This window comes from Grus americana, chromosome 2, assembly GCF_028858705.1.
Source record: "Grus americana isolate bGruAme1 chromosome 2, bGruAme1.mat, whole genome shotgun sequence".
Classification (NCBI taxonomy): Eukaryota; Metazoa; Chordata; class Aves; order Gruiformes; family Gruidae; genus Grus; species Grus americana.
The window spans coordinates 76,474,315-76,499,227 of NC_072853.1; the positions used below are offsets into that span (position 1 = coordinate 76,474,315).

The following is a 24,913-nucleotide window of genomic DNA, read 5'->3' on the forward strand; positions in this document are numbered from 1 at the left end:
TTCTTTGGTTTGCTTTGTTTTATGGCAGCAACCAAGCAGGGCAGCACCCTGGTCCTTGTCTCCTGTGAAAGAGCAGTAAAACAGCTCTAAGTGAGGGCCAGGTTTGCCAGCCTCCTGTGGGGCACTAGCTGCAAATGGTGGCACTGACTAATGGCTGGCAGTACCATCAGGGGGCAAGGCTGACCCCAAAGGCAGCAGGGTGCCCATCCCCTCCCATCGCGTCCTGACCCCTGCGAAGCAGAGCATGCCTCCGGTTTGTGAGTGTGAGGATTTCACCCTTCGGCAGTGCCGGGGTGGCTGGCACAGCTGGCCAGGACATGGGAGCCACTGACAGCCAGGCTCCTGTGGGGTCTGGCTTTGCTGTGCCCTTAATTGTCCCACTTGTTTTCTAGGGTGAACTGCCAGACATCTCAGGTGTGTAGATATTTTTATCAACATAATTCCCTGGCTTCAATTCGGCAGAGGCATGTTGTTGACTCTCTCTATTCCACGTCTTGCTGACACCCAGTGTATTTTCACCTGAGGCTCTGTGAGTCAGTGAAAAGTCCCATGTCCTTCCCATCCTAATGCCTGTGAACTGCCACTGAATGAATTCACAAGTTTCCTTTTTTTCCCTTGTTGATAAAGAATAACTGATAAAGCTAATGCTACACATAGTTAATGATTAACAAAAAAGTGCAGGACAAGCGCAGTAGCAATGAAGACCAGATAGTTACTGGAAAAGACCTAGAATTTTCTTGAGATTAAAATTCCTTAGCTGCTTCTGACAACCTCTTCTTCACAGGACGGGAGAGTATAAGGGAACTACAGAAAATACCTGTTTCCAAACTACCTGGAAAAGGAGTGAAATCTCCAAACAGGTAAGGATAAACTCACGAATGTCTGAAAGTGAAGTTACCTCTGTACTTTCACCAAATAATCTGATCTGAAAAGTTAGCATGATTTGTTAGTATTAAGATAGTGAGCATTTAGAAATGCAGCATAATATGCTAAATGTAGTTCTATTTTAATTGACATGTGCTTAAGCCAATTTTTTTAAACAGTCAAGAGTTCGTGAAGTATTTTAAAATCAAAACTTTGCAATTCAAAACATTTTTAAGAGAATCTCTTCTTAACTGCTTCTAAAAATTGACTTGAGGGCACTGGTAAAGTGAAGCAGTCTGGAGGGAAGGCAATACCTCTGAATGATGGCATACTGGGCAATCTAGGAGCTGAATCCCTGCTGACAAGGGAATTTTATTAACCTTTTCAAATTTGGTCAGAAAAAAGGTTCTTATATGTTTGAAAATTCAGTTTTCCTGTTCCTGTAGCTTAGTTTCATTGTAAATGCATCATATTGGGCTTGTCCTCCTGTAAAGGTTCTGTTTATGGCACATGAACTGGAGTGATCCCCATACATTGACATTAAAATTATATGTGTGGCTAAATGTAGAACAGCAAAAATTATTTCAACACTAGTAGGGTTCAGAGAGCAAGGAGATGATGAAATTGGAACTGCTGTTCATAGAGATATAGCTGGAAAAGGAAAGGGGAATAAAATGACAATTTTACCATTTACCATTTATGTTACATAATTTACATCCATGGTAAATAAAAGGAAAAGAAAGAATAGATACCCTAATGAAAGTGTGATGAAAAACAAGTTTCTAATACAACTGTGATGCCTGCTGAAAGGTTTCCTCAGGAGAGTGACACATGAGGGAAGCGCATCCTGGAAGTCTGACATTCAAAGTGTGCATCCCCCCACCAGTAACGAAGACTACAAGCAAAGTGAGGAAACTGGAATGTCTGTTGCAAGAATAGGGGTTTTACTGAGATCAAGGGGGTGGACTGTGGATTTTTAATTATGCAGCTATGTCCTTTCTGCACACATAATGGGGTAAAGCTGTTGCTTCCCTGGTAAAACGGAGACTGCCATCTCTCCTCTCTGTCCCATACTGTGAAGTTAGTAGAGTAAAATAGCAGGACTGGGATAGGTGGCAGTTTCATCTTTTTATCTGTTTAGAAGATAATAGAAAAGCTCTGTTAACAAAGAGGTTGCTGAAACCTCATGTTTGGGAGTAAGGAGATGGAACAGGAGAGTTTTCAAAGGTGGCTGCAAGCTGGCAAATTAATCTTGTGAAAGTGCAGAAAACTTGAGATGTATTTTGCCTTCCCCCTTTGCCAGACAGCTGGCTTCTCTTTCACGGGAAGTGTGCAGAGCCAAGACAAGTAGGTGATGGGATGGGTAATGGCGTTTGAGATGGTGAGTTGTTACAGTGTAATGGAAAGAAAATAGCTAAAGGTTGTTTAAAGTTGTCAGAGAGTTTCTTTGGATGGTCAATTGATATACGTCCCTGGGAAATTTCCCTCTTGCTTCAATCTTTCCCTTTAGTATATGTTTCTTACCCTGTTCCTTCCATTATACATCAAAAAGTGGCTGCTTCATTCTTCTGAGGCACCAGAAATAATAATTATTTTTCAATCACAGGTAATATATTGCATAATCAACAAAAATGTATGGCCAACAGTACTTTGTAATACCATCATTTGTAAGTGAAAAAAATTAGTCCAACCTGTACAACAAATTCAGCTTACTTCCAGCATGTCCTAATCACAATCCTGTTCTTCAGCTCAACTAAGTCCCTTGCCTCTGCATGGTCACAGGTCTCCAGTGTTCCTTCAATGACCCTCCCATCTAACAAATGCTGGTTATGTGTTTTATCTCTTGGCAAAGATCTCTTTCCTGTAGAAAATGTTTTGAATGCAACAACTGTTTTGTTGTACGTTTTTCACCTTCTTTCTTGATCCTGTGCAGATTGTATCTCCATCTATTCACAAAAAACAAATAAACAGGAGAAGAGATCTTATGGTAAATAGTCATTACATGAAAGGCAAATTGGGATTTTAGTATTAGTTTCTTTGTCAGACAGCTGGCAAGAGCATTGTACACAAAAAAAGTTGCTCTTACAGTTTACTATTAAATAACACTATACCATTTTCTCCCTCTTGCTTTTGAAAGGAACATTTGTTTTTAAAATTCTGGGAAAGTTTTCTGAGGTTTGTGAAGGTGTAATAAATTTTAGTTTTCCCCTTCCTGGTTGTATGTTTTCAGAGGAATTGGATGGTTTATAGGCAGTCAAATATAGTTGAATGTTATTATTCTTGTATTATGTCAAATGTATTACTTTATTACTGATTTTATTCCTTGCAGTTTCAAAGGCAGACAATTAGAGAGACTCTGTCTCTAAGAAGATGATGATTGATGTGAGGATTAATGGCAGCACACGATTTTTTTTTTTTCCATTGATTCTCCATCAGTAAGTAAGCTGTAAGTCTGGATGTAGGAACATGGGGTGAACCGAAGGCAAAGATGTGATTCCAGCACTGTGTAACCTATCAAACAGTCTCTATAGAGGATGTATCTCCTAATCTGTTACATACAGCCTATGTTTATGTGTTGGGTTTGCATGGCAAGGTTTTGGTAGCGGAGGGGCTACAGGGGTGGCTTCTGTGAGAAGCTGCTAGAAGCTTCCCCTGTGTCTGATAGAGCCAATGCCAGCCGGCTCCACGACGGGCCCTCCACTGGCCAAGGCCAAGCCAATCAGCACCTCTGTGATAACATATTTAAGAAGGAAAAAAAAACCAGTTAGAGCTTTTGCAGCCAGAGAGAGGAGTGAGAAGATGTAAGAAACTCTGCAGACACCAAGGTCAGTGCAGATGGAGGGGGAGGAGGTGCTCCAGGCGCCGGAGCAGAGATCCCCCTGCAGCCCGTGGTGAAGACCATGGTGAGGCAGGCTGTCCCCCTGCAGCCCATGGAGGAAGGATGAGGGGGTGTAGCGATTCCACCTGCAGCCCGTGGAAGACCCCACGCCAGAGCAGATGGAGGCACCCAAAGAAGGCTGTGGCCCCGTGCAAAGCCCACGCTGGAGCAAGCTCCTGGCAGGACCTGTGGACCTGTGGAGAGAGGAGCCCACGCCAGGGCAGGTTTGCTGGCAGGACTTGTGACCCCGTGGGGGACCCACGCTGGAGCAGTCTGGTCCTGAAGGTCTGCACCCTGTGGGAGAGACCCACGCTGGAGCAGTTCGTGAAGGACTGTCTCCTGTGAGAGGGACTCCATGTTGGAGCAGGGGAAGGATGAGAGGAGTCCTCCCCCTGAGGATGAAGAAGCGGCAGAAACACCGTGTGATGAACTGACCGTAACCCCCATTCCCCGTCCCCCTGTGCTGCTGAGGGGGGCAGAGGTTGAAGCCGGGAGTGAAGTTGAGCCCAGGAAGATGGGAGGGGTGGGGGGAGGTGTTTTAAGATTTAGTTTTATTTTTCATTCCTCTACTCTGTTTTGCTTGTGACGATAATTAGTGAGTGATCTCTCCCTGTCCTTATCTTGACCCATAAGATTTTTGTTATACTTTTTCTCCCTCATCTAGTGAACGAGGGGAGTGATAGAGCAGCTCTGGTGGGCACCTGGCCCCCAGCCAAGGTCAAGCCACCACACTTTACAAGACTGGATATGAAGCAGAGAGGTTAGGAAGGTTTTGAAGTGGCTTGAACAAAGATAAGGTGGAAAGGTTTCAGTCACTGAAAGGGGTATAAGGAGTGAGGACACGGGGCTCTTCTGATCTTAGTACTGGAAGCAATTGAAGCCGTAATAGCAGTAACTGCATGGAACACGTATAACCCGAAGTGAGGGTTATTATTAGCATTTCAGAGTTTCAAGACAGTCTTGCCAAACTTGGGTTTGTGACATTCCTTATGCTTCAGAAAATTCTTTTTCTTATGTACCAAGTACCATCTACTGTCTGATTGCTAGGGTAACGTCAAGCACTGGTGTTAGCAATACTGTCATGTAATCTGGAGTTCAAGGGATACAGTAGCATCTTAAAATGCGTAGAAAGATACTACAAAGAGGAAGGGAATAATCTCTTCCAGCTTGGTGGACAGAATGCAAAGTAACAGGCTAAGATCAATGGAAATGAAATCCTAGGAAAAAAAAACAAAACAAAACAACCCCAAACCAAACCAAAACAAAAAAACCAAACCCAACACTGGAGTCTATTGTTTAGGAAGGCTATAAATTCAGTGTCAGAGTAATACTACTGTTAATTTGCTTATAACACCTCCCTATGTTTTGCCCTCCCTTGCATTCAGTTGTGCTGTTGACAAACTGTTTCATTTAGATGAAAAAAAATCACAGTCTTTAGATTTTCTTTGACACATGACAGTGCAGGTACAATTAACATGAAGTAACAGGAAGCAAGCATCATTACTATGACTACTTAGTTGTGTAAAAAAGCGAGATGGCAAATTACAGAAATACTACATATGGTGATTTCTGCTTTTCTGCTTTTAAAAACAAACTGAACTCAGAAAATTAGAAACAATCCAGCTACTTGTAGAATTAAGTATATGAATTTCAAAGTGAATATACATTTCCAGATACACTGGACAGGCTGGAGGCTGCTGAAATGTCAGCATGCTGGGGAGATGGCTGGCAGAGACCTTTTTATCTCAGACAGAACCGTAAAGGAGCTGGTCTTTCAGTGAGGCTCAAATTGCCCCTTTCTGTGCTGTTCCTTTAAAGGGAGGGAGAGAGAATGAATCCAGAGGATTTAGGAGGAGGTGACATTTCTTTAATGGCTTCCTGTGGGTGCATTATCTTGCAGAGACCTTTTTCTTTCTATCTCACTCTGATTAGCACATTTCTTTGTGCAGTTTTAAAATGCTTGGACAGTTTTCCCTGAAGAAATACATGTGCCTTCCAGCAGTTTTAAATTGCTCTTGATATGTTTGATATCCTTATACATCTGCAAACCCATCAGAATCTTGCTGAGTTCTTGACTGCAGTGCTTCCTGTGATAATTATATTTTCAGCAGTTTTAACCACACATCATGTGAAAAAGCGTTTCCTTCTGTCTGTTTTTAATCTGCTATCTTTTAATTTCACTGAGTAGTCCCTCTTGGGCTTTTGAAATTTGAAATACAGAAAGAAGTTCTTTATCTTCTCCCTTTACTCTTTCTTTGCCTTATCCTTTCCTTGACTTCCCTCATGTTGTTCTGTTTCCAAAACTAACCAGGCCCATTCATTTGAATCTTCCCTAGAGGAGGGGGTAAGTGCCTTTGAAGAGAATCTTCTCTTAAACTCCAGGAGGGCGGTGAAGTCTTTTTGAAAGTGAAAATCTGAGAGAATATTGAATATTCCAGAACTGTTCCAACAATTGATCAAAAGTCACTAGAATATTTTTCGTATAATTCACCAACTTGTTCTTATTGGATCCAAACTTCTTGCTATTCTTGATCATGCTACTTATTAAACAGGTTTTCATTCAACAGTGCCACCAAGGTTGCTTGGACTAAGTCCATTAGTTTGGCCCTTAAGATTTTTGGAGGCTTAATTCCACCCTCCCTCTGCATGCTATGTTACTTCAGAATTAATGTTATTGAGCTTCCTGAGACTCTGCACTGACTATTCAACATATGACATTCCTAGCTCTCCCCCCTCGGTTCCTGTGGCTGCATTTTTAATAGGAAAAAAAAAGGGGAGGGGGATGGGATGGTGGGATGATGTCCTTTCACTGCAAGCTTTCACATGCCTACTAACAAATACAAAAGCCCCCAGGTAATGCAGCTTTCATGTATTTTAGGCAGCTGACGTAGAGGAGTCTACCAGACCTCATCAGCAGAAACTGTGATTGAGATGGGACGTAGAAAGAATGGACCAGAGGAAATACTCACTGTAGTGATGGCTAATGACAGGTCTGAGAGGGGAATGATGAGTAAGCCTGCACTGTAATAAAAGATAAACTAATATCTAAGAGAAGTTGTGGGAGAGAAAGAGGAATATTTTGTGTATCATTTGCTTATGGCTATTAACACCTACTCAAGACGTTTCATAAGATGATAACGTTTTCTGCCTAAGCATCAAAGACCGGCTAATTTTACAGAATTTGCATAGGAAGTGGAAACACCCAGGGAACAAAAGACTGGATCTTTGGAAAGAAAGAAATGATGGCTATAGAACATCTTTTTGAAACATCCATCATGAAAGGTAGAAACAAGGAAGTTGTTAACAATGTCTTTAATATTAAATATTAAAAGGTTAATAATTAAAAACATTCTATTGATGATCTAAATGTGTGGGGAAAAAACCCTCATATCAGTACATTTTCAAAATAATGTGTAAACAAAATTTAATGTTACAATGTAGATGCAGAGGAAAAAATTGATAGTACAGAAATAGCTTGGAAATCTCTGTATGCTATGTAGCATTAAGGACCAATGATAAAATGGGCTATACAGTCAAACTTCATAACAAATGTAGATACAGAATTATCATTACCTAGACATATAAGTTCTGAAATAAAATAAATTTTTTTTGTATTCATTCACCTTAATTAACCAATTCCACTGATTAATTCAAACTCACCAATTAAGTAATAGAAAGCATTTGGAAAGCTTTGTAAACAATAACAGCATAAGCATAGCTTTAAGGAATGTGGATGCTCACACAGAAAACGTTTCACACCCCAACCAGAGTGCAATTACAGGCATCCCTGGCAGTCACCATCTAGCAGCAGGGGCCTGACGCAGTCCTGAGTGGTTTCCCCACTGGCCATGTGGCCTGAGCCAGCAGAAAAAACAGCCGGCTCTAACTGGATGCACACATTACACATACTCCCATGTTTTTCCTTTCTTTCTGTTTTTTAACATTTTGATCATTTTTCTTCTGGCATAATCTTTTTTCTTCAGTATTCTTTTTCCTCCAAGGAAATTTATATTTAATGTTGGCATCTGTCCCTAGAATCCTCCTTTTTATCATGTCCTAGAATTTATTTAATTATTTAGTGATACCTTCCTTGTCATGTTTGTTGAGGATAATACTGTACAGCCTTTGCTCAGATGGGTATGTAAACACATGCTTGTATATGTTAAGCTCCTGTTAAAAGATGTTTCCAGGCTCTCAGAAGTCCTTTATTTGCTGGTTGCTAACATGACAGGTGCCTCACGCTCTCTCTCCTGTTTTCTGTTGCTTTACACATGCCAGAATTTTTTTCTTGGCACAACAACTCATCCCCTCATGTGCCTGCCTTGCCAGCTTTTAAATGGGCCTATATTGTACCGTTGTCTTAGATACCTGGAGACCAGGTACATAGGTGTTGATTCCTGAGTATTTCAGGACCACAGTTCTGGGGCCTGCCACACCTGCCAGGATAGGTGCCTTATTGTGCTAGGCTACTGAAAATAACATTTATTGTGATGCAAAGTTTAAACTCAAAAAACAAAACCCAGAGCCTTACAAATGTGTTTTGTGCTAATGAAAGATAAATCACACAGGCACAAAAATAATACATTAGTATTATTATATGCAAGTGTAAGTATTCTCTGTAGCTGCATTGGCAACTTAGCTTTTTATAAGACTGATCTCAAGAATATCTGCCCACAGCACACAACTTTCGTGTGAATCCATGCCCTGGGTTGTTCTTACACCTACCTCTACCTCCTCTTTTTCAAGGTTATTGATGTATATTTCTATTGTACACCCTAATGAGTATGCTCCTGGCTTTGGGTGATTTTCTATCTAGCACTATCCAAGAATCTGAGATACAAACATATTTTTTGCCCATTTAATCCTTTTTTTAAAAAAAAACTTTTTTACCATTACAGTAATTTGTTACCATGTTCAATGTTGTTCTGTTCAGCCTAGTAATTACTTAACTGCATACCAGTCCTTAAATGACTTTAAGATTGAGTGGTGAACTACTCATTTCCTACTACTGTGGCTTCCTCACACGTTTCCTTCCAAGGTTAAAAGGTTTAAAAAAAAAAAAAAAAAAAAAAAGGAAAAAATCTCAGTCTTTGTTCCTACAACTTTTACAACTTTTTCTTTATTTTGGAGATTCCTCTGGGTAACATTTTCCTAACTTTTCAAGAGCAGATTTCTTATCCTTTCTAATATATATTTCTTAAAAATACATTGTGCCCTTTTGGAGCAACAATTTTTGACGTAATATCTCTTTATGAGTAGTCATTTTAAGGATCCATACATTTGGGCAAAATTTCATAGCCAGCAGAAGGATTTAGGTATTAAAGGTGGAACAAAGCCACTGTTATTAATCTTACAAAATTAAAAAAAAAAATTACAGATCAGTAAGTACTGTCTGTTAGCACCTTCTTTCTCACTTGTTCTTATTTATCCTGCTGTTGAAAATGGCTGTTAAAAAACACATTTTAGTTACATTTTTATTTGGAAAATCATCCCCAGCTCTGATGTTTCATTGTTTTTGAAACTTAAAATAATCTCGATATCCTGCAGGTTCTGTGGCAGACCTATTGGCTTGTTTGTGCTGTTTCACTAGGAAAGGAATATTCACACACCTGTTTGTCTTGCTTCTTCCTAACATGAAGTGTAGGCTCCACAACCTCATTCTTAAAAAGAACTTGTGATGGAGGCCATTTGCTGCACATTGCTTTTAAGTATTTATTTTTAGTGTACATATGTTTGGTACATAAAATGCAAAAATTTGTGTGAAGAAGGGTGATTGCTATTCTGAAGCTTTGAATGTTGTTACATCATGTTATTACAACAGTGTTACATTACAAAGAGTATCACATCTAATATAGCTGACCTTGCCACCAGGTATTGATTTGTCATCTTTTTGCAGTTTCTACTGCTCAGCACCACTCCATGTTAGAAATGGATCCAGTAGTTGTTTTCAGAAGAGGATTGGTTTTTTTGGAAAAAAATACAGTTCCTACAGACTACTGGTAGTTACTTTAACAACAGAAGCCTCTGATAAGTAGTGAAATTACTAAGATGATGCATCAAAATTTCTTGTATCCAAAGCAGCATAAAACACCCTTTTGCTCAAGAAAAGTATCTGTAAAAGGAGACCGGAAGGAAAACAGAACAAATGTAGACCTAGAAGCACCATTCATTTATTTGAAAAGCATCAGGCAGGTTATCTGTTCAACCAAATAGGAGATAGTATGAATATAAATGGCATATTCAATAGGTATTTAACAGGATGAACATACATATACATATGAAATGGGTAGTACTAGATGATGGCGTGTAGCTGAGCTGTGAGCACACAGAGTTGTGTCCTCTGCTGTAATTTGTACGTTATTCTCTGCTTCACTGCACAGTGCCTGTATGCTCCCAGTTCAATCCCAATATGCAGCCCATTTTTCCTGGAAAAAAATAATTACACTTAGATGCCTGATGAGGATGTGAATATAGCTTCATTGTAAGAAAACCCACAGCTCCTCCTATCTCTATTCCAAATTCAACAGGCAGAGCCATAGCGAATGTTTTGAGTCTTAACACATGTTCTGGATCCCTTATTCCCCAGTCGTCTTCTACACGCTAGTTGAGGATGCTTCTGGTCACCTTGCCATCACAGTTTTACAGCTTGTCTTCCTGGGTAGCAGCAATAGCAGCCAGCAGAGCTGTAAGCTGCAAAGCTGAAAAGAAGTGTATTGTCTTGAGGATCCAGAAATACTGTCAGGCTTTTTGTGACAGCTTGCTATCCTAGGATTGGTAGAAACTAACCATTTTTTGTAAGTACCCATTGAATATACAACACTGTTTCTCATGTTTTTTTCTGTGAATAGGAAATGTCTTCCTCTGTAGGGAGGTCATGTAATTCATCCCTTGTTTAACACTGCATTGAGTTATTTCCTTTAGCTTAGCAATGTTGCAGGCTTGGAATATGCTTGATGTGCATTGTACTTGCAGTTGAAGCATCTTGAGCTAAGCTTGATTTTTTTAATGTAGTAGAATAATTACTCTAATTATTTTTCTTGAAGACTGCAGTTACACAACAAGTAGACTACTGACCTGGGGTATATGAGGTTATTATTGTGTAAGATACAGTAAATAAATCATAATTTTGATGAAAGGTTAGTGTGATTTTACATGCCAAACACACATATTAAGAAACAAAATTAGCAACCAATGTAAAATACTGACTGCTTGTAAATCATTCGTAAGTCAGAGAAAGTAGACGCAGAGCAGGTTTTTTAATTGTTTCTTCAGTGGGCAAAAGGAATAGGTTTAGACTGGTGTCTTGTTGAAAGAGGGAAACTGAAAATATTATCCCCTAGAAAGAGGGAAACTGAAAATATTATCCCCTAGAATTCAGTGGAAGCTATAGGCAGGTAAGGCATTTTGCTCTGTTATATGTTGCAATGTATGTAACATAAACCATGGTAGTGATGCTCCTTCCCTCAGCATACTTTCTGTCTATTCTTTGCTGTCTGAACACTGAAGAAGAGTGAAAAATGACATTTCTGAACCACTTCCTGCTGACAAAAGTTAGCCTGGTGGTAGAGCTAGAAGAGATGTCCCTTAAGACTATGTAAATCAAGATTGCTCCTAAATAAAAGAGATTTTTAGAGAGTTAGAAGGGGGGGGGGGAAACCAAACCAAAAAAGGAAATCTCAAAACTCCCAGGAGTTTCCTAAACTGTCTTTCAGAGAACTATGCAGAATGTTAGAGTGCTGTAAAGGCAGGTTGCTTCTAGACTGGCAGCATTTGACCTCAGCACAGAGAGGCTCAAAATCTGTGCCTCTGGCCAGAAACAAACTGCCGGAGTATGGGTGGGGAGGTGCTGCCACTTTAAACCTGGCCTAGATTTAGGCCATTTGGATTCCAAATGGAGTTGGAGCCAAATTTGGTAACACAGAAAAATAATCTGGAAGAGAACAACACTTCCTAGTGAAATATTTTATGGAAGCTTCCCCTGAGGACTTACCCAGAATTGTACAGCGTATGGCAAAGACTTGCATCTGTACTTGGAAACAAGAACTTGAACTAAGGTCTCTGAGCACAAAGGTAATGAATGCACGGGACTATCATTCTTACTTAACTGCCTATCTCCTTCAGTCACATATAAATCCTGTCTAAATGAGAGCCTGTCTCTCCTAATGATAATGTGGAAGCTGTGATTATCTATCATCTGAGGTGTGGAAGTGAACAGTATCATAAGGAGAACGGATGGCAGGCAGTTCTGAGTGGGGTACAGCTGGCTGCGCTGTTGTGAAGCTACCTGCAGCAGCTTAAGCTGTTATCTTTCCTGGCTGGCTGTTTTGCCTCCTAGCTGGAGATGATTTCCCTTCTAACAGAGTTGGCAGGATGGAGCCTGTGAACACTTGGTGGCTCTGTCACCCAATGCTACAGGGACAGGCAGGTTCTTTTAGGGATCCTTGGTAGAATGACGACTGGCCACAGGGTTGTACTTACAATTAGAGCTTTATTATTGTATAAAATATTTAATTACCAGCATAGCTTATTGTTATCTACAATTTCTAGCATTTAGTGTAGCTTATTGTTGCACAAAGTTTTTATCAATTATCATACTTTCAGTTAAGCAAAATTTCTACTAAACAGTGTAGCTTTCTTACTGTCTAGGGCCTTTAGCTATCTGGATTTTTGGTCAACTGGACCCTCTGCGGATTGGGTCAAATTCTTAATAATCAGTGCATGACACAATAATCATAATCTGGACTGAGACTTTATCCAAAAGAACATGAGTCACTCAGTCTTCGGAGGAAGAAGACAGTGGTGGATGTGTCCCAGACCACTGGGGGATCACAGGTTTTGCTGTCCAGCAGCAAGACTTGCAGCTGCTTGATTTTATAGACAATATCTCATGTGCTGTTACGCTTCCCTGTTCCGTAACAGATGTCACCACATCCTGGCCACAATGTTCGGTGGGCAAATAGTCTTGTCACAATGCTGACAGGAGATCTGGCGGTTCCATAACAGAGGTTGTCACATGTTGGTGATGACCACAGTGTCAAAAAGGGGAAGAGAGGAGGTGATATGTGGCCATTTTTCAGAAATGGCTTTGGTTATGCTGACCATATTATCAGCAGTCAGGAGCAGGGCATACCAGTCATATGGCTCCAATGGAAAGCCTCTCATCTTAGTGTAAATGCATCTTCCTAAGCAAAAATCACACATTGCACTCGAGCGGTTGAAGTGTGTACATATATATATATCACTGCCACCTCTGAGACAGTGTGCTGATTTTGGCTGGGATAGAGTTAATTTTCTTCATAGTAGCAGTAACTATGGTAAAAATCACGTTAGCACGGGATTGAAAGGGAGTCAAAGACACCTTTGCAACAAAGCTGTCAGGGAGGAAGGGCAAGAAATGCCAGTGTGATCCCTTGCCATAGTACTTGCTGTAATGTCAGACAAGTGAGCACCAACATGGTCTTACTGAGGAGACTCCAGTGTTGTTCTCATCCCATAAAGAATGACTCAAGGCTTATATTGGACACAAATGCTCTTCCAAGCTTATTGCAAGCAGTGCATGGTAGTGCATGGTCCTTATGACAATGCATTAATCACAGCCAGTGACAAAATGTCTTCTGGACCACGCGTTATGTGATCTTTAATATCTTTGTAAACAATGATCAAAACAAATCACTTACATAAGAACAAGCACTGCATTATGTTCCCTCTGTATCTCAAGCCATCTTGTTCCTCATGCCTCACCTAGGTCTGTCTTTTCACCCACACAGTGGACTATTCCATTCATAAACTGCTATAATTTGCTTTTCTGACATGAGGTCTTAATAGTACATTTAAGCCCTGATAGCAGTTCATCTATGAGCCACAGCTTCTGTGAGGCTCACAGCGGTCAATGCTTGACCAAATTCTTTCTGTGAGCAATATAATGCTGGATGAGTGCCCCAGCAGTGCCAACACTGCTAGGTAAGCACATCTCAGCTCACAGCAGAAGCTATTCCTATCTCTGTATTGGAAGAGCCTGCCTACTGTGATTGCAACCTGCTCTCACTGTCTCTGTGACTCTTCACAGCCTGTCAGTTTTTCTATTGACACTTTTCCAGTTCATCACAACCTCTCTCTTTTCTGTAGGCTTGCTTCCATAAGAGTAAAGTGCTTAGGCTGCCTCCAACCAGCAAGTGGTATGTTAACTCCTCCGAAGTGAAGCAGTGTGTTTGAGTCTGTGTCCATGTTCACTTCGTTAGCAGTTCCTTTTTCTCCTTCTTTGGTTTACCTTCACATGTTCACACAGACAGCAATACGAAACTGAACAAGGAAAACAAGTCGTATATAAAATATTCATGAAAGATAAGACAGATACTTTCCCAGTTTGTCAGCTCTGTCTGAGATTCATCTCCTGGCTAATCTGTTGCAAAGTCTACTTATGTTCTGCAGGAGACTTAGTTTTTATCCTCGTATGAGGCAAGCAATCCATCTATTTGTGTCTGAAGGATTTATTTAATTCTTACTCTCTTCCAAAGGAAATGCATCCTCTGTTTTATCCAGAAAATTGTTAGTTGCACATTTCTGCTAAAATATTCTCTTCTGTCTTTTCTCATCTTTATGGCTCATGCAGATTTGGAGCTTGTTTATGGAACATATAAGGACTTTTCATTCCAGTATATCTGAGTGATTCTTAGAGTTTTTTCTTTCATTTTCCTTTTTCTAGATAATTTTCTTTTCCATTACTGATATTATTACATTCATGAAAGAATATATTGGGGAAAAAAAGACAGACAAAGACAGGGTTCTACTAGTGTTTCTTTCTGAAGGAGCAACAGCGAGCAAAGCAGGAAAAAAGGCCTGTAACTTCCAAATAGCATCCCTAAATTATGGATGAGGAGTAAACCATATTCTAGTCAACAAACCAGTGGTTTTTCTTATGCTTAGGCAACACTGACTGTTCCCTTGACACCAAACGTTGAAAACAGGCACAAACATTGCGCTAGCATGATTCCTAATTAATTGTTTCAAGAAATATTCTCAATATCAAAGATATTGATGATATCTGAGACAATTTAAAGCCCTTCATATTATACCTTAGAACAGGTTTGCTCAAATAATGTTAGGCGCAGTGAACTACAGCACAAACACATCTTGACCCAATTTAGCAACTAGAGCCATACCAGGAGGCTGGCATGAGATGCTGTTCAGGTGAAGGAAAAATAAAGTTGGGAGTAAAGCCATCTAATCTTAACTTGACTAAAGGCTTGGGAAACTTCCTTTTAATTTCTAATCTGCATTATATAATGATGGAAGAGCTGAAAACTATTGGAAAGTGGGTACAAACTGTTTAACGGATCCATGTCTGTGCACATGGTCTGGCAATGGGACTGCAAATTAACTGATAACACATTGTCTGCATCGTTCTCCAGTGCTGTGCTGGAGCCTCCTGTTCAAACACGTTATCTCTCCTACCTTGTTTGCAAACCAAAGCGTTCAGCAATGGTTAATAAATTGGGCACAGAACCATTATATATCATCATCAGGGTGACATACCTCCATGTGCAAAATCATGTTGAAGCCCGTCTCATGTTAACTGTGAAGAATAAGATCTGTTGGTTGCTTACCAACAAGCCCTGGCCTTTAAACTTTTTAGGATCATCTGCTATTTCTCACACACTGGTATCTTGAAATTTGAAAGAGTTTGGCAGTAAAGGAGAGATCTATATTGATTGTGTTTTAGTAGTAAGAGCAGTTCTTCTCTGTGAAAGCACCAGCACACTGTACGGTCTGGAACAGCAGGTCTGACTTAGCCAGCACCTGTTACAGAAAAATTTACGATCTTGCTTTTGTCCACCACTGAAAGATTCTGTCAAGCAAAGATTTGTTGATGAGAAGAATTAGGAAAAGCCAGAAGAATTAATAGAATTATAGCGAGACACAGGATATGCTTTTTAGAAGGGCATTTAATTTCCTTTTTCCACCTTGCCTATTATACCTCTCACACTTTATTTCCTTTCTCTTCCTGAGGAATTAAAAAAATATGATTTTAATAGAAAATACAATTATTGGTGGTCACAGCAACTTTTAAGGTAAGTTACAGGTACAGCAGAAAAGTAAAAAAACCACATTAGATGACTTTGAGATGGTATTTCAACACTCTGATTAAACTAGCATTTTGATACTCCAATCCTAATTTTAGTTTCCATTTTTAATTTCCTTTGAAAGTTATTTACCTTTTGCAAGCCTTTTGGATGAAACATTGAAGTTAGATTTGAGTTATCTTTATGTTTACTAGAGACATTTTCAGTTTCTGCATATCTTACACCCTTAAAACATATTTTGAATTTTCAACATTTTCAGTCGAATTCAGGGAGAAAGGAAAAATAGGAGAAACCTCCAAACCACTTTTTTTCTTATGGGGTCCCAATTTGTCCAAGCTGTAACCATGGGCACTCAGGAGATGGTTTGCGGTGGAAAACAACTGAGAGCCAGCTGCAGCCGACCCTGGGATTTGTCGGTGCTTTCAAGGTTATAGACTGATCATTACAGCAGGCACAACCCAAGAATGGAAAGTGCAAGTCAGATCACGGAGTAACATCTAGCACAACAAGCGCAATGGAGCCCTCAAGCCTGTCCGTGGATTTTAGGTCCTGCTTTTATTTTGAATAGGCTATTTCAGAATTGTAGCAGAATTATAATTGACTTCATATCATTATAACAGCAAACACAGCCATGACAGTTTTAAAATATATGACAGCCAGAACTTTTTCCTCCTTCACAAAAAGGTTGGCTGTAAGACTTCCATGCACTAGAGACCAGTCTGGGAGCAGCAGCTATCCCAGATCTCCTGCTACTACCTAGCTATAAACTGTTCAGGACTATGAAATCCTGATAGTATTTTTTAAAACAAACTTGAACTAAATAAAAATGACAGGCAGTTACCTGGATTCATCTAGGAAAGAGAACTCCCCATAAAACTTTTCTTTTAGAATAGGGAAACAAATCTTGAACATTTACTATTGCTTTTAAGTGTACATATGATGAAAGAGAGAAACTGGAAAAAGTTAGATACAGCATATCTGAGGATGTTCGTCTCACATGTAAACCTGTTCAGAGCTTGCAGTCACTTGAGTGGTGTTTAAACTGTATCTGTGTTTCTTTCCTGAAAATAATGTTTCACAGAAGTGGTTCAAAGCACTTGCTTTTACAGCAACAGCCACAGCAGAAATGTCCTGGCGTGTGTGTATCACAGACCGAGAGCATGTGATCAGACGCTCACTGTCAGACTTGTTAATGGAGTTCATGGAAGGAAACACACCCCACTTCACAGTTAACATAGGCAATGGCTGTTTCTCAGTCAGATCATTCTGCCTTTCGGGTAGCTTTTTTTGCAAAGTATATTTTGGAGGAGGTGTGGGAGGAGGGGGAGATGCTGCTGCTGCATGTTCAATGCAAAGCACTTGGCTGTGATAGGCTGAGGGGATGTGGATACTCTGCCTATATATGCTGGCAACTGCATCCTCTGCGCTTTATAGCTGTCACAGAGGAGCAAAGAAAGACAGTGAGAAAGAGAGAGGAGAAGGAAAAACCTTACCAACTCACTGTAAGTAACATTCTTTGTCCTTAAAGCTTTGTGGTTATTGAATTCAAGTAGGTATGTTTGGATTAATGCAACAATTGGTTACTTAGAGTGGGATCTCGGCTAATAAACAGCCACCCTGTGTTATTTTAGGGACAATCCAGGATGCTCAAAAAGCATTTATTTTTAACCTAAGTTTGCACAATGTGGTGTGCACCTCTCATATTGTGTTCTCTTGGTTTTATGTATGATGTATGTCAACTATAACTGTTTATGTACGTTTATGCAGAATCCTATGTTTCCAAAAGTTTATATCTTGTCTTTCCAAGTGCAACAGTTCTGAGCAACCAAGCAGACCTTGAGAAATTCTCTGCCAAATATTTTGAATGATAAAATTTTCAAGATAAATTCAATGCATGACTTTTTAGGGCAAGGTTTTCCTCAGAAATAACCCTTTCCCATCACTACAAGACCTCAGAAGGGAAAATCACTAAGTTGCAGACTCTGTGCCAGTGACAGCAATGAATAAAACCAGCAACTTCTAACTGGAAAATGAAATTTTTAAATGAAATGTAGGGCCTGTAACATATATAACTAACACTTGGCTTGTGCAAAGGTAGAAGTACAAAGCAGATCCAGTTCCTTTTTACTCATGCTGAAATAAAATTAATCCTGACATGCTTACTGAGGCAATACTCCTATTGCCAATAGTAGGAGTTTAGCTTAACAGTAGCAACAGCTGCAAAAACCTTCACCTTGTTGGTTTAAATAGCAGAAAGTCCTCATGGCTTCAATGGTGTCACTGTAGCACCACAATCCTTTAAATTACATTATATTCTGCAACAATCAGTGGCAGAATAGAAAGTGCACTTGTCTCATCTATTGGAAAGATATACAGTTATTACTTTTTTTGAGCCAATGCAGCTATCATTTAAGGTGCTATTAATGCATCTATGCATTCTTCCTTTCTGTATTTAATAACAGGAGCTGCTAAAAGATTTTATTATGTTAGCTGTTTTTTATTTTACTTTGATGAACTGGAGAACAGGCACTCATAAAATTATAATACGTCAACTATACCTCTCACCTCATTTGTTCTCTTTTTCATCTTTTTCCTCTTTCACCCTTTTTTCCTCTTTTTTCTCTTTTTATTTCTCATAAATTTCATGGTAGTATTTAGATATCTTTTACCTTTATATTTAATTAATGCAAAAAACAGATTCTAAAATTATAAATAATACTTTTTAAGAGAAATATTGAATAAGCTGAATGTTATCTACATAATAATATATCTATAAATGTATTTAATACTTAATTGTATGCAAACTGCTCATTTGTATGGTTTAGTTTCATACAAAATGGTTATCAAATTAACATTATATTGAATCTACAGTCTAACAACAGTTTTTGGTAACTTCACTAAAAGAAAATGTTGCCGTGTTCTAATTTCAGTGCGTTGAGGTGGAAGGAGTAGTTTAAACAAAGCAGTGAAGGATGTCAACTTCAGATTGTGTAGCATGCTTATGACAAATTCCAGCAAAATTAAAGAGCAAAGAGCTTATATATGATTATTATTGATAATAATTATAATTATATATTAATAATAATAATAGATACATTGATAACATTTAAGGTTTAACATGATTGTTCTTGTTTTTACCTGAAGTTAAGAGCAAAACTCAATCTTCCCCAGTAAGTAGAATTTGATCTGAAGAAGTGTGCAGTAGTGACAATATCCATTGATTCTTGCGGGGAACAAAAGCGCTCAGACATAATGTAGTGAAGCTGTTGATGAATTTGAATGCAGACTGTGCTTACAAAGTGGTAGAAGTTGATAACTAGGCATGGTGCCTCCTGAGAAAGTGTGCTCTCCTCACTTGGAGTTCAGCTGGCAGATATCAAATATGCTGAAATTCATCCCGGGAAGTGTGGGATCTCTGGAGCCTTTATCACTCTTTGTGGGCCTTCAAGAAAATAGACTATTATTAAATACTTTGGAGAGAGGCTCAGTTTCTCTGAAATTTCCATTTAGTTTTGGAAACTCAGCCTGCATTATTTTGCAGTTTAAGTCCCTTCGACTTAAGTGGATATTTCAAGTACACACAGATTGTAACACTCAGCCCTTCAGAAAATATGGATGGTCTCAAACAGTGTTTTCATTCTAGATCCCAAGGGATGAGTTGTCTGAGGTATTTTGCTTCTTAGACAATCACCTTCTATAATTTTAAAAAATACTGGCATAGAGGGAAGGTCTCTCTCTATGCATTGTGTTGTTGCATTGTACATGCGTTGTACATGCATGTGAGAGGTAGAAGAGAGAAATATTCTGTACTGGTAGAGAGATGAAGTAATTTGCATTTTTATAGTACTAACTGGTAAGCATTACAATTGTCAGATATTCAGTCTGCTGGATGTGGCTTCCATAGCAAGTAATACTTTCAAGTAGATGAAGTGAGATCAATAATGAATGGTTGAGGAAGAGAGTAAAAATAGGGATGAGAGTATAAGTGGGTCTTGTCACTCACAGAAGAACAGATATAAAATGGGAGGTGAAAAGGAAAATTTAAATGACCACTGTGTTCCTGCAAGGAGTATGCCTTCACAGTTCCCGGTGAGATATGGCTATTACAGTAGATAAAGAATTTTCAGGCAAGGACTTTTAGGAAAGAAGATGCATGGATACATAAAAATACATAGATGTTTAGATAGATTTTAATTTCTCAGTATTTTCTTTGGGGGAAAATAGAATTAAATACTTTGCTTCACATTGAAGCAGATTAATGTATTTCACTGGATCAAACTGAACTCAAAGTTCATTAGAGGTTAACTAGATACTAGTTTATATCAATTTATAACACTGCAGCAACTATGGCAAATTTGGGACGGATGGTTCACCCTCCCATTCTTTATGCTTAAGCTTCCTGGTTCAATTACTTCTCACATGCAAAACAGTGGGTTTCCCCTGTAATGTAATTCTTTATCCTGAATTTTGAGAATGTTATTACAACAGTGATTTATGCAGAAGTAGCGCAGCCAAAAAAAATGTTAGGATGAGCCAGTGGACCTCCAGGTTTTGGGAAGAACAATAGTTAGCAAACAACAAGTAAAATCTCAGTGATTATCTAAAATGTGTATTTTGTCAAACTGAGGTGATAATTTTCAGTTCTATGGTCGTAGGCTGAAACCACAGAATGTGTATCTGATGTTTAGATCTGAATTTTATTTGCTTATCCTCATATCCAAAAAGAATGTCCAAACTGCTAATAATAAAAATGACAATAAATTATATCAGCGTACTACATAAGAACAAGATGATGCAAATATTACTCGGAATAGAAAGAAATTTCAGATCCAAAAAAACCTAGGTGGTAGAAAAATGGTCACAAGCCATACAATATAGTATCTATGTTGTGGTAATATGATAAAGTAAATTTATTTTTGTCTATGTGTGTGTGAGCTGTTTTGAGCTTACACATGATGCTATTTAATTTATGCCATTTGATTAATATTTTGGGAAAAGACCAAGTAATCCACAGAAGCTTCTACATTAAATGCTGCCCTATATTTGATTGATAAAAAGTAAGGCTAAAGAGTAGTATAGTGATACTCTTACCTGTTCTGGCATCGTACTGACAGTTCATTGGACCCACAGATACTGAATGAGATGCTCAGCTGAACTGATCTGTGTGTAAAAGTCCATAGGAATAATTGTAAGTCAATGGTGACAAACAGTAATGCTAGAAACACCAAATCCTCAAATTCTGAGTCAGTTCAGTCTCAGGCAACTCTCACTAATTAGGAAGTCATGGGTTAAATTCCTATCTTCACAGCTTTCATCTCTGAAACTAGAGAAAAAAATAACAGATTACCACGTGCAAGTTCTTTAGAGCATGCTATAGCAATGAACTTATGAGTGAAGTAGCATGAAAGATATAATGACAGCATAAGTTAAGTTAGAGATACTTTGAAAAAGAAGTGAAACAGTATAATGTTTAGATTTCTTCTGGCAAAAATATCTAACCCAAAGAACTGAACCTTGGGGTGTAATTGGATTGCTGCCACAGAGATGCATATTGATTGCTGCAGTTCATGCTGACTTATTTAGAAAGTTTATTAAAGATCAAAGTTTATTAAATGATCAAAGATACATTAAATGAAAATGCACATAAGATTTGGGGGGTATTGAAGAAATGGAATCATCCTGTTTGTAAAGGAGCGGAAACAAAGCTGCTTGCTTAAATACAGTATTTCAAAGGGGAGATGACACACAAAACTGCCCACCAGAATCCTCTGAGGACCGTAATGACTACTGGTAATGTGTTTCCGGCAACTTAGTCGCAAGATCTGAGAAAGGTCCTAATTCCCCTTTCAGAAAGGCATAGAGCGAGCCAAATGAACACTTACGTGATGGTTAAAGAGAGTAATATAACTCTAACAAAATAGCAACAAGAACAGCTAGTCTCTAGGGGGCTAGAAGTCCCTACTGTGCAGATCCTTGCTTTCCCAAGTGGTTCATGACCTACAGCAGCACCCTGCTTTCTTAAATAGCAGCAGCAGCTGCTCCACACAAATCCCAGATCCTCTATTTGTAGCAGCAGAGATGTCTCCAGGACGATGTTTATCAATGATGTCTTTCTTTTGTAATGTGACAGTACTAATTCAAATATAATAAAGCCCAGAAGGGTCTCTCTTTTCTCAAAATTATGTCCTCAGATATGAATCCTTAGCACAAATAACTGATATCTAAGAAATTGCCTCTTAATTACATAATATTCGCATGGTGCTTAATATAATTATTTCCATACAAAGTGAAGATTTGAAGGTATGCAAACTAAGCGTAGTAATTCTTTACACCAGCAGTGAGTATCCTTGTTTTACTTGCCAATTTTCTTACTAGATCCCAAAGAACAGTGTCATTCACTCGATCTGAGTGCATAAAGACTCTTGGGCACTTTTCAGGTACTGTGGTCTCAACCTTGTATTCACTGAGCACACAAAATGCACAGCCACATTCAGTACAAAAGTTGGGCAGGCCAGGATGGCAGGAGTGGGCACTCTAGCAATATGAATTTAAGTTTGCACAGCACTTTGCAGGCAAACTCCAGCTCATCTTAGCCGAGCCATACATCGCCCTGGGTGTGCTCACACAGTCTCTGCCTAGCTCAAAGCACACCTAGACCTCCAGACCAACATCTTGGAAACAGGGAGAGCCCCAGACAGAGCTTCCTTGTATCCTCTTGAAAAATACAGTACAGATCAACTCTAAGTGAATTCTAATTGAAACCTTGGTAAGAAATAAGGTTTTGTAAATGGCACAGCACGTGCATTTGCAGTAAGAGTAAAGAAGCTACATCTTGAGGCAAGACAGGAGGCAAAAAGTAGATAAAATGACAGGGCAGCACAGTGGATCACTGTGATAACTGTGATTATTATAGCTTGTTATTGTAGATTATAACAGAGACGCACAGCATGCTATTTCCTTAGACCTCTTCTTTATAAGGCAGGAGAGAATTGATTATGTACTACATGACAGTGCCATGTCCTTGTGGCAACCAGTAGCAGTAGGGATTAAATCTGCGATTTCTGAATCTTCATCGATGTGCCTCTACTGCTCTTATGTGCTAAAGATACAGCCTATCTGTATTAATCTAATCTACATCATGACCTAGGCATCAAAGATTTAACAGTGTGATTTACTTCTATACAATGTCCAGCTAATATTGGAGTGGAGCAGAATGCAACAGTGTGTGGGCATTGGCCTAATATGCAGAAATAAAAGAGTGTCTGGTCTTTTCAAAAAGGCCCTATGAGTCATCCTATAAATCATCTGAATAACAGGTTTAAAACTAGCAATATTTTCTTTCAAAAGTGACTTTTTTTTTTTTTTTTTTAGGATTTTTTCTGATAATAAGTCCTAAACACTGATACCCATGGATGCTGCAGAGTTCCGCAAGAGAGGGAAGGAGATGGTGGACTATATTGCAGATTACCTGGAGAAGATAGATAAAAGACAGGTCTTCCCAGATGTGGAACCAGGATATCTAAGGCCCCTCATTCCAGACCGTGCACCCCAAGATCCTGAGAGCTTTGAGGATGTCTTTAAAGACATTGAGAAGATCATTATGCCAGGGGTAAGAAAAATGGATCTGTAGTGTAATCTTCAATACTGCATTTAGGTTTTCAAAGACTTTAAGGAAAACGTGAATTGAAGTCTGTGCAGCTAGATGTTACGAACATAAGTACCCACACTGATTAGCTTTTAGAAGGCAGGAGTCTGCTTTACATCCATAGTAAAATACAATCTAACATGTTACACAACTAATGTTTTCTGTTCTTGCTAGAAATAATCAGATCATTCTTTTGCTTCACACAAGGCTTGCTTTTGGAAATAATCCCCTTTCTTCCCTTGAATTGGTTAAGGCAAAGCTTCATAACTTTCAGTTTCATGTGATATTTTTGCTACTTGCAAAGCATAGTAAATATTTTATAAAATGGGATTTTTATTACTCTGCTGTGCTTAAAGTGTTCCTTCCAGCTGATCTTTAAATGTTAAAATTCTCTTAGGAGATTTCTTTTTATTACAGAGTTGACTAGAAAGGATTCTCCCCAATACTTGTTCTGTTGACTTACTCTCCTAAATGTCAACTTCTTCTAGTACCTTTTAAGGCAGATGGCTACTACCTAAATATTAGTTCTTGGATAGATCAGTATTGGACAGACAATGCAAAACAAAGCATCTGGCATTTTCCAGTTCTAAATCTTTCTTGTTTTTCCACTCATGGTATACCTTTTTAATTTTAAATATATGGTTGTCTCCTAAGGCTTGCAAGTAGCTTGCAGCTTATTAGTAAATGTCAATGAGGAATCTCTCCTTTGGATCTTTGCAATACCACTTTGGGTTGTTTCTCTGGATGTAGCTAGGCGATACGATTGCTATGTGACTGGACATGGAAGCACTGATCTGCAAATGTGTTTAGACAGTGTACTATAATACCAATTCTTTTTCATTGACCAATGTAAATATTTGATATTCAATCTGGCCTTATCTTGTTTCCCTTGGAGCCAACCCTGCTGTCCTTTCACAGGCAAAAGCTCCACTGAAGTCAATGGAAATCTCTCCACTCTTCTCAAAGATTTGTGGATGATGTCTTAAATCCAATAGAATTAAATCAGTGCAGATTAGATAAGATAATTATGTCCAACATATGCAAATACTTTCATTGCTGCTCATAGATACAATTACCTTTCCCTTCTCATTGGAGGAAAATACTAACCAATTATTTTTGTCTGTGAAGTAGAACAGAAAACACTTGAGAACATTCAATAAAATAACATACTATTAAAAAATTAGAGATGAATCATTTGAGAATAGAAAGTGAGACATTCAATTTCAATTAAGTCGTCAACATGTCATGTTTCCACTTAGCTAAATTGATTTTTTCTTGATATTTATATGCCCTGCAAATAAGTTTACTTTTATGAAGTGATACATTCTGAAGAAGAAATGTTCTATCCAAAATTGTCCTCTAGTGTTTGTGACACAAAGAGCACAAGTACATAAATCCCAGTTCTTATAGTAACTCTGATTCTGCCTGTGTTGTTTATACTAAATA

The 24,913-nt window shown here is 38.8% G+C and overlaps 1 protein-coding gene across 2 annotated transcripts in view; it reads left to right on the plus strand.

Moving 5' to 3' along the window:
• Positions 1 to 721: 721 nt before the first annotated feature.
• The window catches only part of DDC (dopa decarboxylase), an 81,315-nt gene continuing 57,123 nt past the window's right edge, over positions 722 to 24,913 (plus strand). The window contains exons 1-3 of one of the 2 annotated variants that reach the window (XM_054817997.1): positions 722 to 860; positions 1,675 to 1,770; positions 23,194 to 23,431. In XM_054817997.1, the coding sequence (XP_054673972.1) occupies positions 23,231 to 23,431 (201 nt within the window). In that variant the 5' untranslated portion in view covers positions 722 to 860; positions 1,675 to 1,770; positions 23,194 to 23,230. The remainder of the gene's footprint in view (positions 861 to 1,674; positions 1,771 to 23,193; positions 23,432 to 24,913) is intronic. The other variant, XM_054817995.1, reaches the window with a different exon arrangement.